Raw genomic sequence first — 15,145 nt, forward strand, 5'->3', positions numbered from 1 at the left:
TAACCTTTATAAAGTTAATATTAACACACACAAAAGGAGAACTTTTAAGGAAAAATAGTAAACCTTCAAATGTTAATATTGTTTCACCATCCATCCATCCATTATCTTCCACTTTATCCGGGGCTGGTCGCGGGGGTAACAGTCTAAGCAGGGACACCCAGACTTCCCTCTCCCCAGACACCTCCTCCAGCTCTTCCAGGGGGACCCCGAGGCGTTCCCAGGCCAGCCGAGAGACATAGTCTCTCCAGCGTGTCCTAGGTCTTCCCCGAGGTCTCCTCCCGGTGGGACATGGGAGGAGGCATCCGAAACAGATGCCCGAGCCACCTCAGCTGGCACCTCTCGACGCAGAGGTGCAGCGGCTCTACTCCGAGCTCCTCCCTGGTGACTGAGCTCCTCACCCTATCCCTAAGGGTGCGCCCAGCCACCCTGCGGAGGAAACTCATTTCGACCGCTTGTATCCGGGATCTTGTTCTTTCGGTGCTGACCCAAAGCTCATGACCATAGGTGAGGGTAGGAACATAGACTGACTGATAAATCGAGAGCTTCGCCTCTCGGCTCAGCTCCTTCTTCACCACGACAGACCGATACAACGATTGCATCACTGCAGACGCTGCACTGATCTGTCTGTCAATCTCATGCTCCATCCTTCCCTCACTTGTGAACAAGACCCCAAGATACTTGAACTCCTCCACTTGGGGCAAAGACTCCCCACCGACCCGGAGAGGGCAAACCACCTATTGTTTGTTTCACAAATATACAAAACAGAACTCTGAATGAAAACACCCAATAAAGCTCTCCAGAGACCGTCATAAATTTAAAGCATCTCAGAATTAATGCGCACGTCATGCAAAATGTTAAATGAAAATGATATTACAACAGACGTAATTACTTGTTTTTAATCTTTATATTTTAAAAATAAATTAAAAGTCTTACTCTAACGAAAAACAAAAATTTGTTCACTTTCAAGTGTCTTTCAAGTCATTTTAAGTCTGTGAATCCACAGCCGGCGCAAAAGCAAGTCAATCCTGTATCGGCACGAATCCAAAGGAAACCCCGATAAGTCCACCGACAAAAAAAAGAAAGAGAAAATGTGCTTTTATTATTATCCTTTTATTGCCTCGTTTTTTGTCTTTTGTTTTTTAATCATCATATTAACAACGAATCAACCTATGGATATGACAGCAAGCTTACACGTCATACCCATTTACATACAGGGAATAATTTCATTTGAACTCAAAGAAAACCTTTATCCAATTACCGTCCAGTTTTTACGCAATGAAAAAAAAAGGTTCCACTCGGTCCCGTAGACTCCCATAGAAGCCAGGCTTCAATGGGGAAATGCATTGACCATAGATCGTATGTGGAAACAGTGCAACGGGAATGTATGAGAAATGAACAACATCGAGTCTGATGATTTGTGATAAAGCTGATTCTGAACGAACTCCTCTGTGAGATGAACGTGTTTTAACATGTGTAGTCAATGAAATGTCAACACAACCGAACATATTTAACCATTTAATTTTCATAATGATAGGGGAAGCCGGGCTTCTCTTGCAGTCTATGAGAAATCACCACTGGTGGACTCCTGCGGCTTATAAACCAGCGCGGCTTATACATGTACAAAATTGATTTTCTTTCTAAAATTAGGGTCTGCGGCTTATATTCAGGTGCAGTCTATAGTCCGGAATTTACGTTAAGTACAAATACCCGTAGCTGTTATCAGCGGTTATCAGTTAACTCTTAATACTACTACCCCAAGTACTAACAGTGGATATACTACTGCTGCTGTTGTTACTAGCCAGTAATAGAGATCTCTACCATTCCAGTTACCATATAATAAACACTATCACAACTATACGGATAGATGCATAATGATGATGATGGTGGCAGGAAGGAAACAGGACCACAGCGGCAGTTTCAGAGATGATCCAGGGAAGACTTGTTAGACGATTAAGCAGAGACTCCAGGGTAGGGATGGGAATCGTTAAGAATTTAACTATTCCGATTCCATTATTGATATTGCTTATCAATCCGATTCCTTATCGATTCTCTTATCGATTCTCATTGGGTGAGGGAATAAAAGGGTACAAACGGGTGTGTTTGCATTAACTGTCTTTAATATTTCCATCTCTGAACAGAAAATATAACATATACAGTATGTACAAATGATAATAACAGATGACGCCGGGCCGGTTGGGGGGGGCGTACAGTGAAAGTGAAACTAAAGACGCTTTACTAATTCCTCTATTGCTGCATTTCTACTACGTGGAACTGGTTCGACTCGGCTCGGTTTGTCTCCCGTTGTTGTGCATCTCATTTCCTTTCCCTTCTTACCTTCTGAAACTTGTATTTGAGGAGTTATGACGTTTGTTGCCCACACCGGAACCGGCCCAGCGTTCACTCTGCCGCTGCATTCACAAGCACCGCTAAGTAGAGTATCAAATATGTGACGTTCCTGTAAATGATTCACATGCTTATGGACAAATATTTGGGGATATTGGAGGGATTCCACCCTTTTGAAGACATGGAAGCTTTGCAAGTGTTCCAAGTAAGTGGACCTGATGTTGTCTTTTTAGACCTTTTCTGCCTCAACGCCATGTTGGCCACGTTCTAACCAAAACATTGCAGCGTACGTGTGATGTCATCGTACATGCACAATGAAGGCGGAACCGATAAGCAGAATTGTTAAGCAGGCAGGCAAACGATTCCCAGGAATCGAGCAACTGTCGCATTAGACTAATTATACATGTGTATAATATATAATAGGCCTCAGGGCAGGTTCTGGGGGGGAGCAATGCCTCCATAAACAAATGTCTTGCCCCCTCAAATGAAAGTTTGCGAAGTTTCAGGAGAAAGGGAAAAGGAAAATGAGCTTCACAACAGCGGGAGACGAATTAGTAATGCATGTTGAGTTTCACTTTCTCTGCCCTGCCCTATATGTGCCCCCCCCCCCCCCCCCCCCCCCTTAAATAAGTAGGACGAAACAGAAACTGGCTGACACACCCCCCATTACACACATTTTTCTGCATCATTCTGTCTTAAAATGTGTCTGAATTTAGCAGTATTTCACAAATGAAAAAAGGCAGTCCTAGAAATCTGTTTTATGAGTTAAATGATAAATCCTGATTGAATATTATGCCTTGATTCCACGTAGTGGTGTTGGACTCTATGGTAATACCATCCATGGTGACTACTACACTAAACAATGCGTCCCTAATATTCTTTGGGCCTAACACAATAACTTCAGTTTTGTCTGAGTTTAACACCAGAAATTTGTTGGACCTCCAGCTTTTAATATCTTTAATGCACTCCTTTAATTTAGTTCAGAGGTTGTGCTAGACATTTTTATTGTCCGTCATTTTGACGGACAGGGTCAAAAAATTCTTTCATAACATATTACTATCCGTCATTTCAAATTTTTATTTTTTAATGATAATGAGATATGTTTAGTAGTATTTAATATTCAAAAACATCTCAATGGTGCAGCAACTGTAGTTGCTGCTGGCTGATAAACCAACGTGATATTACAACTCGCATAATTATATACACCACTTTTAATTGATATGTTATCTGTAGACACTATAAGCTTTCCTTGTGTTTGTTCATGCAGTGTCAAATACCATGCACTGAGGGTTAGGGTTTGGGTTATGTGAACCAGAGATCTTGGCACAAATTGACATGCCATCAAATAACACATGAAAGGTAGAAAATGCGTACATATAGCACACCAAATGCCATAAGAACTGGCGTATTCCTTGCTTGTCCGTCATTCTTCACTGCATCAGTCCCTCTTTTTTCACCGCATTTATCAATGCCGTCCCATTTACTGGGCGTTTTAAAAATAACTAAGGAGACTCGGCTGTCTTCACATTTTGCGCTAGCCAAGTAGCATCTAATTTTGGCTAAAGTCAGCTAAACAACAAGACAAGACTTGAAACTGACTGATTAATATGCACACTGGCCATCAACTGGACAGGGGGTCTACTACAGGTGAACTAACGGTGAGATATTTGACTGAAGTACCGCTGTTGTGTTCAGCGTAGTTGTGAACAGTGGCGCTGTTGGGTTATATGCGGGTAGGATGCTGTTACGGACTGTTTGATGACTTGTCCAGAGACAGACAGACCAGCGATCCTGTGAGCAGGTTCTGTTCACAGTGTTGTGTGAAGACTTTCTTTGGTAGATTACCCTCAGTATTTTAATCTGTCAAAATGATGGATGGCCTTCAGAAATTTCTGTCATTTAAAAAAAAAAATAAATCTGTCAATGACGGAATATTTTCAGTTAACGCGACCTCTGGTTTAGTTAGCTGATTAGTTTCATATATAAGTATAACTGGGTATCATCAGCGTAACAATGACAATTGGAATGAATCCTTATTAAGTTACCTAAATGAAGCATGTAAAAGGTGATTGATTTTCTTCTTTTTCTCTGCAGTTGTCACAAAAGGGTTCGTTCCCAGCTGATGGTCAGGCTCTTACACCAGCCTCCATCAGCAGCCTGGACACCTCCTCCCAGCAGCCACAGTCAAACACCTCCACCACCAACATCGAGTCAAAGATGGAGGTCAAGCAGCAGGACGAGGAGGAGGAGAGCGATGCCGGCAGCTGTTCAAAGGGGGGGAAGCTCAGCAACCTCAAAACAGAAGAAAAGCCAGTGAAAACTGAGTTGAAAAAGGAGGATTGTTCAGGAGAAGGAGGTAAAGGGCTTCCTATGGATACATCGACGACAACGGCAACATCAGGTGTAAAGGTGGAAGACAGGAAGCCAGATGTTAAGAAGGAGGTGAAGGATGAAGAGGAGTCATCAGAGGCAGTAGTACCACAGGCTCCAGTCAAGAAAAAGAGTAAGAAGAATCCATTGCTTAATTTAATTGTACCTTTAATGCATTTACTTAAAATGTCAGTGCATGTAATTGAAACAATTTGGGTTGTTTTCATTTTCTTCAATCAGACATCACAATTGAAGTATTGAAATGATTCCTATGTGCTTCTATTTCAGTCTTCAAGCCAGAGGAGCTTCGTCAGGCCCTGATGCCCACACTGGAATCTCTGTACCGACAGGACCCAGAGTCTCTGCCCTTCAGAATGCCTGTTGACCCACAACTGCTGTGCATACCTGTATGTATCCCCGCTCCTGTTAAGTCCATCTGTCCATGTACATTGTATGAACTCTAGTGTCATGTGTATTCTTTTTCTTGTCTTATTGATAATGTCTTAGTCTGCACAAGCTTTTGTGTAACTTTCTCAGTTTGTGCAAGGAGGAAATTCATGTTCTTGGATTGTTTTTGCTTGTGGTATATTTATCAGACACAGAAGTGTTGCATGTAATTTTTCACTTTTGTATTTATTTAACTTGCATTAACCTTATGAATCTTGCAGGACTACTTTGACATTGTCAAGAACCCAATGGATTTATCTACTATCAAACGAAAGCTTGACACAGGTTTGTGTTTGCTATTTTATGTTAAACGTGGTAACATTTGGGAAACGTACAAGGCTGGCTTTTCTACTTCTTAAGTCAAATAAACAGATTAAGTTTCATTGGAATAGATTTTACTCTGTTTCCAGAACACTGGGCGATAATGGGAAAAATATATCATGATTTTTAAAAAATAAAATCACAGTCTTGATTTTTATCTGTTTATTACACTGATCTTTGAGACTAATTTGCAAGTTTCTGAGCAGTGCAACCAAACCATTTCCCTATGTAAAACATAGCCCTAGAAGAAAAAAAATAATTTAGCCCGAAGAACCTTCCAGAACATTTATAATTTAGTTATGTGTGCTAAGAACATAAATGTCCTGCGGGGACTCTGCGTGCACTGTTTGTGAATGTTTGAGGTTTCATAGTTGAGCGTACCAATTTCACATTCAGAAACAGGTTGATGTGCGCAGATGTCCGGGGAGTAAAGCATGCCCGACTCTGTAGGGGCCAGGTCTTAAGTTGCCTTGCCATTTTAAGTTTCACTTTTACTGTGCATACTCACTGTGGGGTACGTGTGGCACGGAACGCACCCCTGTATAAACCCCCCTTGATTCCACGATCTCTCTGCTTTGTCGGATTGTCGATAGGGATGGGAATCGATAATATTTTAACGATTCCAACTCCATTATCGATTTTGCTCATTGATCCGATTCCTTATCGATTCTCTTATCGATTCTCATTGGGTGAGGGAATAAAAGAGTACAAATGGGTGTGTTTGCATTAACTGTCTTTTATATTTCCATGTCTGCACAGAAAATATACCATATATAGTATGTACAAATAGTAATAACAGATCACGCTGGGCCCGGGGGAGGGGGGGGGTCATGCAGTGAAAGTGAAACTAAAGACACTTTACTAATTCCTCTGTTGCCGCGTGTCCACAGTGTGGAACCAGTTTGACTCGGCTTGGCTCATCTCCCATTGTTGTGCACCTCATTTCCATTCCCCTACCTTCGGAAACTTGTATTTGAGGGGGTACGACGTTTGTTGCCCGCACCAGAACCAGAACTGGGTCTGGCGTTCACTACATTCGCTACATTCACAAGCGTCACTAAGTAGCGTGTCAAATACATGACATTCCTGTAAATGAATCACATGCTGTGGACGAATGTTTGAGCATCCTAGAGGGATTCCACCCTTTTGAAGACATGGGAGCTTTGCAAGTGTTACAAGTGGACCCGATGTCATCTTTTTAGATCGTTTCTGCCTCAACGCCATTTTGGACATGTTCTGACCAAAACAATGCAGCATACACGTGACGTCATCTTGCATGCACAATGAAGGTGGAATCGATAAGCAGAATCGTTAAGCTGGCAGGCAAACGATTCCAAGGAACTGAGCTACTGGGATCCGGTCCTCAAAAAGAACCGGTTCTCGATTCCCATCCCTAATTATCGATATGTTCTAATCCTCCACAATCTAATATCGTCATATTACACACCCCTATTTATTTCCTGTCTTTCTGAACTTGAGACAGTAAATCAATAGGAATCATTCTTTTCCTGCTCCTGCTGCTACTTGCACATATTTTTACATCATTCAAAAACAAGGTGATCGAAGTGATGTATCATCCAGTCCTACAGATACATTTGATTACTAGGTGGTCCTGTTTATTGTGACTGCTTACAGATCAGTTAAAATCAATTAAAAGCAATTAAAGTCTGATAGTGTACTTAGTATGTCTTTCCACGCTTTATGTTTGTGTTGTAGGTCAGTACCAGGATCCTTGGCAGTATGTGGATGACATCTGGCTGATGTTCAACAACGCCTGGCTTTACAACCGAAAAACATCCAGAGTTTACAAATACTGCTCCAAGCTGGCTGAGGTTTTTGAACAGGAGATCGACCCTGTGATGCAGAGCCTTGGCTACTGTTGTGGGAGGAAGGTGAGACAGAGTGCCAGATAAATGACTAGATGAAAAGGCAATTAAAAAAAAAAAAGTTTTAATTAATTATACCAGGTTGGTCAATTGAGAACCAGTTCTCATTTACAATGGTGGCTTGACCAAGAGGCAGCTTAACAGGCAGATAAAACAGTTAAAACAAAGAAACAAGTTACATAATGACCCATATTGGTGCTAAAAGAGTATCATTAACAGTACAGTACAAGACAGGTGTCTTTATATACCACTATTACTACTGTATTATTACAAGACCCAGGGACGTGCACAGGTAGACCTGAGGTGTCCCTCAAGACCTGCCCCTCTGGCCTCGGTGCCCTTCTGGCGATCGTTTTTTTTTGGGTTTTTTTGTTTTTTTAAAAATGTAATTATTTATTTTTTTCCTCAGTCAAAGAAGACAATAGAATCCACATCGACATGACATTATAACCATATTTTAATATTAAGTTAAATCCAAATAATTCCCAGTGCCTCCTGTCCTTCCCTGAGTCCGCCTCCTCTCACTGCCTCTCTCTCCTGCTCTGCTTGTGTTCGACTAATGCGGTTGGAGCTCTGCTATTGCTGATCACATATCGCATGGCCTCGACTTTTTGCAAGAGACAAACTGGTAAGAATAGCGGTGCCTTTGACCTACAACTGTTTAAGCAAATGTTTGTCCCGTTCCCCACAAGTTTGAGTGGTTAGTGTAGCCAGTAGCCCAATACTTGCGTGTGTCAGGTGATTAGCTGTTGCTAGCGGAGAGGTCACAGCCCACGGCCCGATGATGCTAATTCAGTGCATTGCTGGTGCGAACCAGCAAATCGAAAATCCTCTGCTACTTATTTGTGTGAAAAGTTGTGAGTACCCGGTATATTTCCAGAGTCACAAATATATAATAGCCTATTAATCCAAACTGTGTCTAAAAGTGCGTGTTGTTGTGGTGTCAGGCTGAACAGAGGTGGTGTAGTTTGTAGTTTCTGGGGAGTCGACCAGAGGAGCAGATGAGGTGAGCACCCAGACGCTAGGCTTCATGTTGCATTCGCATTGATTGGAGTATTACACATAATATGAAAGTTAAATCAAATCCCCTTTTTTGGAAATTATTGGGATGTGAAGTTTCAGATTATTAAATTATTGTCAAAGTCGTTTGTCATTATAAGTTACACAAGCATGAAAAAAAATCTGTATGTCTACAACACATGTGTCCAACATGTGGCCCGGGGGCCAAATCCAGCCCGCCAAAGGGTTCAATCCAGCCCCTGGGATGAATTTGTGAAATGCAAAAATTACACTGAAGATATTAATAATCAAGGATGTTAAAATCATTTTAGGTCATTTCAGTCTAAAGTGGATTAGACCAGTAAAATACTATCATAATAACCTATAAATAATGAAAACTGTAAATTTGTCTCTTTGTTTTAGTGAATAAAAAGTAAAATTACACAAAAATGTTCACATTTACAGACAAGCTTTTTACAAAAAATGTGAATATCTGAAATGTCTTAAGAGAAGTATGTGGAATTTTAATAATATTCTGCCTATTAATTAATGTTTTGTGTATTTGTAGATCCACTGTGATCTCTAAGTTGTGATTCACTTGTATAAATAATAAACTGAGGTGTAATATTGTTAACATTGCACTTATTTTTCTAACAAATTTTCAGGTTGTTCATATTTGTTCATGTTATGTTCAAGTACAATTCGTAGATGTAAACATTTTCATTACAGAATTTACTTTTTTCACTCAAAAGATCTTATCCTATTATTCATATTATTTTACTGGTCCGGCCCACTTTAGATCATATTAAGTGTATGTGGCCCCTGAACTAAAATGAGTTTAACACCCCTGGTCTACAATGTTCATTGTAGTGCGCAATTTGATGTTTCTTATTCATCAGTTGCAGCAAAATGCCAAGAAAGGAAAGAGTAAAGAAACAGAGGGAAAGAGACTTGCAGCAGGCAGCCCAGAGTAGCAGCTCTCTTCTGTCCTGGATCAAGCCAAATGTCAGTCCTTATGCACAGTTGTGTCAAGTGTGCAGTCCTAGATTGGTTATATGATATTGGTTTGTTCAGGTTGATAGAGATTGTTCAGTAAACTGATGATTGTCATGATTATGTGACTCAGGTTTGGTTTTGTAGATTTTTACACAGTTGGGTGGTTCATAATCCTCCTCTAGTCATTTTTGTTTTTGCTCCTGGACTCTTAAGGCCTGTACTCATTGTACTTTATAAGTAGAATGTTTTTTGTTTTTTTTTTCCTGGTTATTTCATGTGAAAAGTGTAAGGCCATTGCAGCAGCAGTGCATTGTTTTGTAGAATGCTAACATATGTGTAATACTGAATAAACAGTGATAGCAAGTTATTGCGGACCAATATTTATGAAAACGCTGCACATCAGGATTGTCGGACTCGGGAGAGAGGTGCCCTTTTTCGTTGGCTCGTCTGTGCATGTCACTGACAAGACCACCCCATTCAACATAATAAATCACAGTTTTCTAAGCATGAATGTTTGAAAGTCTGACTGACTGATATGTTCAGCAGTGAACAGGATTTCTTTAAAATGTGTGTGGAAAATGTTTCCTGTATGCATGTTAAGTATGTTTTAACTCTGTTCATTCACATCTGAAATGGAAGCAGTACACTGGGTTCAACGCTAAATTTGGCCTTGAGCATACCATCACTATATCATATTTCAGCTCTCATTAGACTCTGCTATTTTTGGTTTTGCAGACAAAAAACAAAACTGATTGGCCCTTATTATGAGCCTCACTGAAGGGTGGACTTGAGACAGAGAGACAAAGTAATCCAATGCTTGAAATTAACTTTAATTACTTTGTTTAAATCGAGGATCCAAACAGAAATGCATGTGGGTTTACAATTACCTCACACAGGAGTTGTTTTTTTTTTTTTTTTGTAATTTCCTTTTATTATTTGTTTTTCCAACCTGTTATAAAAGGATTCATGCACTCATGGCTGTGTTTCTTTGCTTCTGTCCATCAGTTGGAGTTCTCTCCACAGACCCTCTGCTGCTATGGAAAGCAGCTGTGCACTATTCCCCGAGATGCTGCTTACTTCAGCTACCAGAACAGGTATGGAGGGGGTTAAAACCTATGTAATGAACAATGTAGGACTGTCTAGGTATGTAGGATGGGTTAGGAAAATGATAAATAAAATTGATAATCTAGGGGGAAAAAAGCATTTAAAAAGTATGTGGTGAATTGTGAAAGAATAAATGTGTCACCTATTTTATCTCTATGTTCATCTGATTAATTTTGTTTTCTTAAACACTTCCCTGCACTTCATTTTCCCCATTTTTATACCCTCATATGGTGCCTAATATACTGAGATTTTAAGTCTGCCCTCTTATCACATTTCTTTCTAATTTTAAAAAAAATGTATAAATAAAAAGTAAACACAGACTTTTTAAGGGCAAAGCATGCAACAGTTTCCCTAAAAACACTTAGATTTATAGATTAGATAGAACTTTATTGATCCTTTGGGCAGAACCCTCAGGAAATTTAGGTTCTAATAGCAGCACAACACTGAATATACAAACACAAGAAAGAAAGAAAATTGCAAAATAATAACTATAAAAAACAGGCAACTGCACATTTGAAAGTACTAGTAGAAACAAGTAGCAAAGTAATAATAATGCTGCTGCTACTACTACTCCTAATAATAAATAGCTAATTATGTTAGAATATTATAATATATACTATTATATATAGAGGGTATGCACATATGTCAAACCCCCCCCCCCCCCCCCCCCCAGTTGCCTAGAGTAGAACAACTTAGATGGGTACTTCATTTAAATTAATATTTATTGGAGTGTGAACAAAATTAAAGACATTATCTCATACTCAATTCAATTCAATTTTATTTGTATAGCCCAATATCACAACAAGGTTATCTCAAAGGGCTTTACAGAGTCAGTTAGATGTAAACAACAACAGTCAAAAATAAACAGCAGGAAAATGAGTAATGTCCAGGGCATCCCCCGTCCTTAGACCCTCCTTCTCGGCAAGGAAAAACTCAAACCCAGTGGGAAAAGGGAGAAACCTCGGAGAGAACCACAGTGAAGGAGAGATCCACTCCCATGGACGGACAGGCTATAGATGCACCAGGACTGATGGACGTCCATTTGCAGATGTAGTTCCAATCTGCAAGGATGCAGTAGGGTGAACACATGAGGGGTCCATCCCACTGGATGAGACAGGCAGGGATGAGGAGGCCCATCCACAGTGGTGAGGCCAAGGACGTCCATCCAGACAGGTGGGGGAGGGGGGCAGGACACAGGTCAGGGCAGGACACAGATGGGTCCTGTCGTCACTCATACTCATTCAGATGGAACCGATGTTTCCACTAAACAGAGCTTCTCTACCATGACTTTGGTAAGGCTGGGGTCCACCAGGGCCCGGCTTTTCCACCACATAAATGCGTATCTGCATTTATAGGAAGAAAGATGCTCCTCCAGTTAATCCCACATCTCCTCTTTTTTCGGTTGCTCCTCCCTGATACAGCAGTAAATGTCTTCAGTCAGTCGGACTCTCACTGATAACTCCTCCCCTAAATTAGCTGCGCACATAGATGCGTTCAAGTGAATGGGGTGTGCTTGGACAACTCAAACTTGCAGATGTCATTAGTTGTTCAGGTGAAGGCAGCATGGACAACTCAGACTCACGGATACACAAGTAAAGCATGAAGGCAGTGTGGGCAATTTGAATATAAGAACAAATGATAAATGAACAGCTGGCAACAAATCAGTTCTTATCGTTCACTTAAAAGAGCCGTTCAAAAGACTCGACTTGTCCATGAATGTCACACCTCTTGTGCCTGGCTGAGCAAGTCAGGACGGATAACAGCTGTTAGATATCAGTGCATAGCAACACGCCATATTTCACTGTCGGTAATGGTAACGGCGTTGTAACCTTTCAAATAGTAATTAATTAGATTACCCGTTACTGGAAAACAATAACGACGTTAGTAACGCTGCTATTTTTAACGCCGTTATTCCCAACACTGCTTTTCAAACCTTTTCATACAATCAATCGCACAACAGCTCTTCCCCATTTTTTATTAATTAAATATTATTCTGAAGTTTAGACAGTATTGAAGCCAACGCTGCTACTCATCTCCCTCTTTCTTTGATGGTTTATAGCATGGAACTGGTTAGAGATATCAATTACACTTATTGTTGAACACTGATAGAAAGTCGTATATGGACTCATTTAACTTGTTGAGCTATCCTCCAGTGAAAGTACCACCCACATCTATTGGGAGATTGATCTCCTCCATCAAGACCACAGGACTCTAACATAGTGGCAGAAATTGACAGCCTCGCAAATTTAGGTTATTGATTCTTGATAGAACATGCCTTTTTGATACAGGGACATTGGTCCTATTTTTTGGACTTTTTCTGGATATTCACTCTCCTCATTCTGCTTCACATGTACACATAGGAAGCTTGTGTTTCAGTAGTCTTTTGGCTCTAGAACATTCATATTGAGTTTTGCAAAGATGTGTGTGTGTGGTTTTAGAATATAACCACAGTGGCAGAATTGGGGAATACCTTGGTTGACCACCTGTCTTTCTTCCTTCTTTGCTGAGGTTTGAGGAGAAATGTGACATACTTTGCCATTAAATACTTTGAAATAAGAATTTTCAAAGTAGAAAATTTAACGTTTTTCTGATGCTGTTTTTTTTAATCAAGTCATCAAAAGCAGTAAATGATCATTTTCTTTCCAGAGGAACAGTAATATGTTAACGCTAGAATCATGTTGCTACTCTTTTAAGATAACAGTCTTTTGAAGTTACAGTTTATAACATTCTTATACGCAGCCCATCTTGAATGTGCAATGACCGACTGTAAAATGAACTGCCCGAACGAATGAACAGCTGAGCAGTCATCTGTGCTTATTTGTTTGCCTTTGTTCAGTGTCTGTATTATGTCCTGTGCTGCAGCCTCCTCCTCCAGTTCCCTGCTATTCTTTTAGTTCCTCTTACTCTGCTCCTGCTCTCATTAGCCATGATGGTGAATGTTGTTGCTCATCCCCTCATGTCCAAATTGCTAATCTGTGCTCTGCCTCGGCTCTCTGCTGTGTGTTGTCTTGGATGTTTGTCCTGTCTTGTTTCTGGTCAATCTTACTTGTCTGTCCACCCTTCAACGGCTGTGATATCAAACATTGGCTTGCTTTTTCCTTGACCAACCATACACCTCCAAACGCATTCCCCATCCCTCCTCCACCCTCACCCCTCAAAAAAAACCCAAAAAACAATGACTGGCTGTTGCGATGACGACTTCCTGCTGTCCTGCGCTCCTCCTTCCTGCTTGCTCTCCACTTGTGGCACCCTGCCTTGCCCATGTCCTGTTCCACTTGGCGACTGCCCTCCTTTCCATGCGCTGTCCGTCATTGACTGTGCTTTGGGGAATGGTGTAGTTCACCAAAATTTGGGCTTCTTGCTGACAGGTACCACTTCTGCGAGAAGTGTTTCAACGAAATCCAAGGGGAGACGGTTTCCCTGGGCGACGACCCCACCCAGCCACAGACGTGAGTATCATTGTTCAAAGTTCTTGTTTCAATATTTGTTACTACCACCAAGATCTGCACCCGCAGCGGCTCCGCCTGCGCCCTAGGCTTCCATGCTGTTAGTAATGCTGTAGCAATTTTTTACCGGGCTAATGCTGCATTTCGTGGGGACATGGATGTTTCCTGAAACGACTCCGTGTTTACAGAGCACTTTTTTTTTTGAAAACGACAAAGAAAAAAAAAAATCTGCAGTTTCGTGTGGACGTGGCCTGCTTGAGTGCAAGGAATTGTGGCAGATAGATGTAAACAAACCAGCATGGTGGACTGTAGTTATGCCACGGGGCTCATGTCACTAACATAAATCACTGGGGAATGTAACGTTAGCCAGCTAGGTATGAATCTGGGCTGTTCTGCCAACAAACATAATAGTCAAATGCACAGATTACAGTATTCAAAGCAAACTTTAGTGGGTTAGTAATCTGACATCAGTTTTACTGCAATCAACTGTTTTTACGAGCCCGAGATTACTTTGAACGCCTATCAAAATAACAAGTGAAAGTCCAACTTCTAATCTAAAATACTGATAAATATAACTTGAAACAATAATCATATTCATTGTTTAGGTTCATTATGTCAGGTATTTTCTTACCTCTGAATGAGCCATGAGAAAAAGTTGGGGAAGGTTAGCGAACTGATGATGTGCAGCGCTTGTGAACCCTCACGAACAAGCATTGCGCATTCCAGTAGGGCTGGGTATCATGGCCAGTTTCCTTAATCATTTCAATTCATAGGGTTCTGAATTGATTAATAACGATTTGATTCGATATCGATTCGATTCAGTATTAATTGATTGATTCAAATCAGAGGCGGCTGCTCGTCTTTCAGACAGGGGAAGCTCATTGTTGGCTTACATCAAAAAAAAAAATTGTCAAGTTATTTAAACACACATTCGGCCCTTCGTTCCTTTTTAAGAAAATGGTCAGTGACCTTATCGTACCAAGTAGGCGTCTTTTCCAGGGACTGGACCAGTGTCCTCTCAATGTCCAGCAGAGCTAGGCTGCTTAGATTGCCTAGGCCCATTGTGTTGCGGGTGTAAGACTTCAGCCTTTTTAAACAAGAGATCCTCCTTTCACTCCAACCTAGCTGACAGTATGATTGATTTAACTATCTACAAAACAGTATTAAACTCGAACAAGAAATGATTAAATTATGTAACTGAAACAAGAAAACACTGAAATTATGTTAAATTGA

The 15,145-nt window shown here is 40.8% G+C and overlaps 1 protein-coding gene across 5 annotated transcripts in view; it reads left to right on the plus strand.

The window, feature by feature from the left end:
• The window catches only part of LOC115410679 (histone acetyltransferase p300-like), an 83,524-nt gene that overhangs the window by 44,378 nt on the left and 24,001 nt on the right, over nt 1–15,145 (plus strand). For all 5 annotated transcript variants that reach the window (XM_030122427.1, XM_030122431.1, XM_030122429.1 and 2 more), the window contains exons 15-20: nt 4,438–4,846; nt 5,002–5,120; nt 5,382–5,445; nt 7,198–7,373; nt 10,368–10,456; nt 13,835–13,915. In XM_030122427.1, coding sequence (XP_029978287.1) covers nt 4,438–4,846; nt 5,002–5,120; nt 5,382–5,445; nt 7,198–7,373; nt 10,368–10,456; nt 13,835–13,915 — 938 coding nt within the window. The remainder of the gene's footprint in view (nt 1–4,437; nt 4,847–5,001; nt 5,121–5,381; nt 5,446–7,197; nt 7,374–10,367; nt 10,457–13,834; nt 13,916–15,145) is intronic.

Source organism: Sphaeramia orbicularis, chromosome 19 (genome assembly GCF_902148855.1).
Source record: "Sphaeramia orbicularis chromosome 19, fSphaOr1.1, whole genome shotgun sequence".
Taxonomy (NCBI): domain Eukaryota; kingdom Metazoa; phylum Chordata; class Actinopteri; order Kurtiformes; family Apogonidae; genus Sphaeramia; species Sphaeramia orbicularis.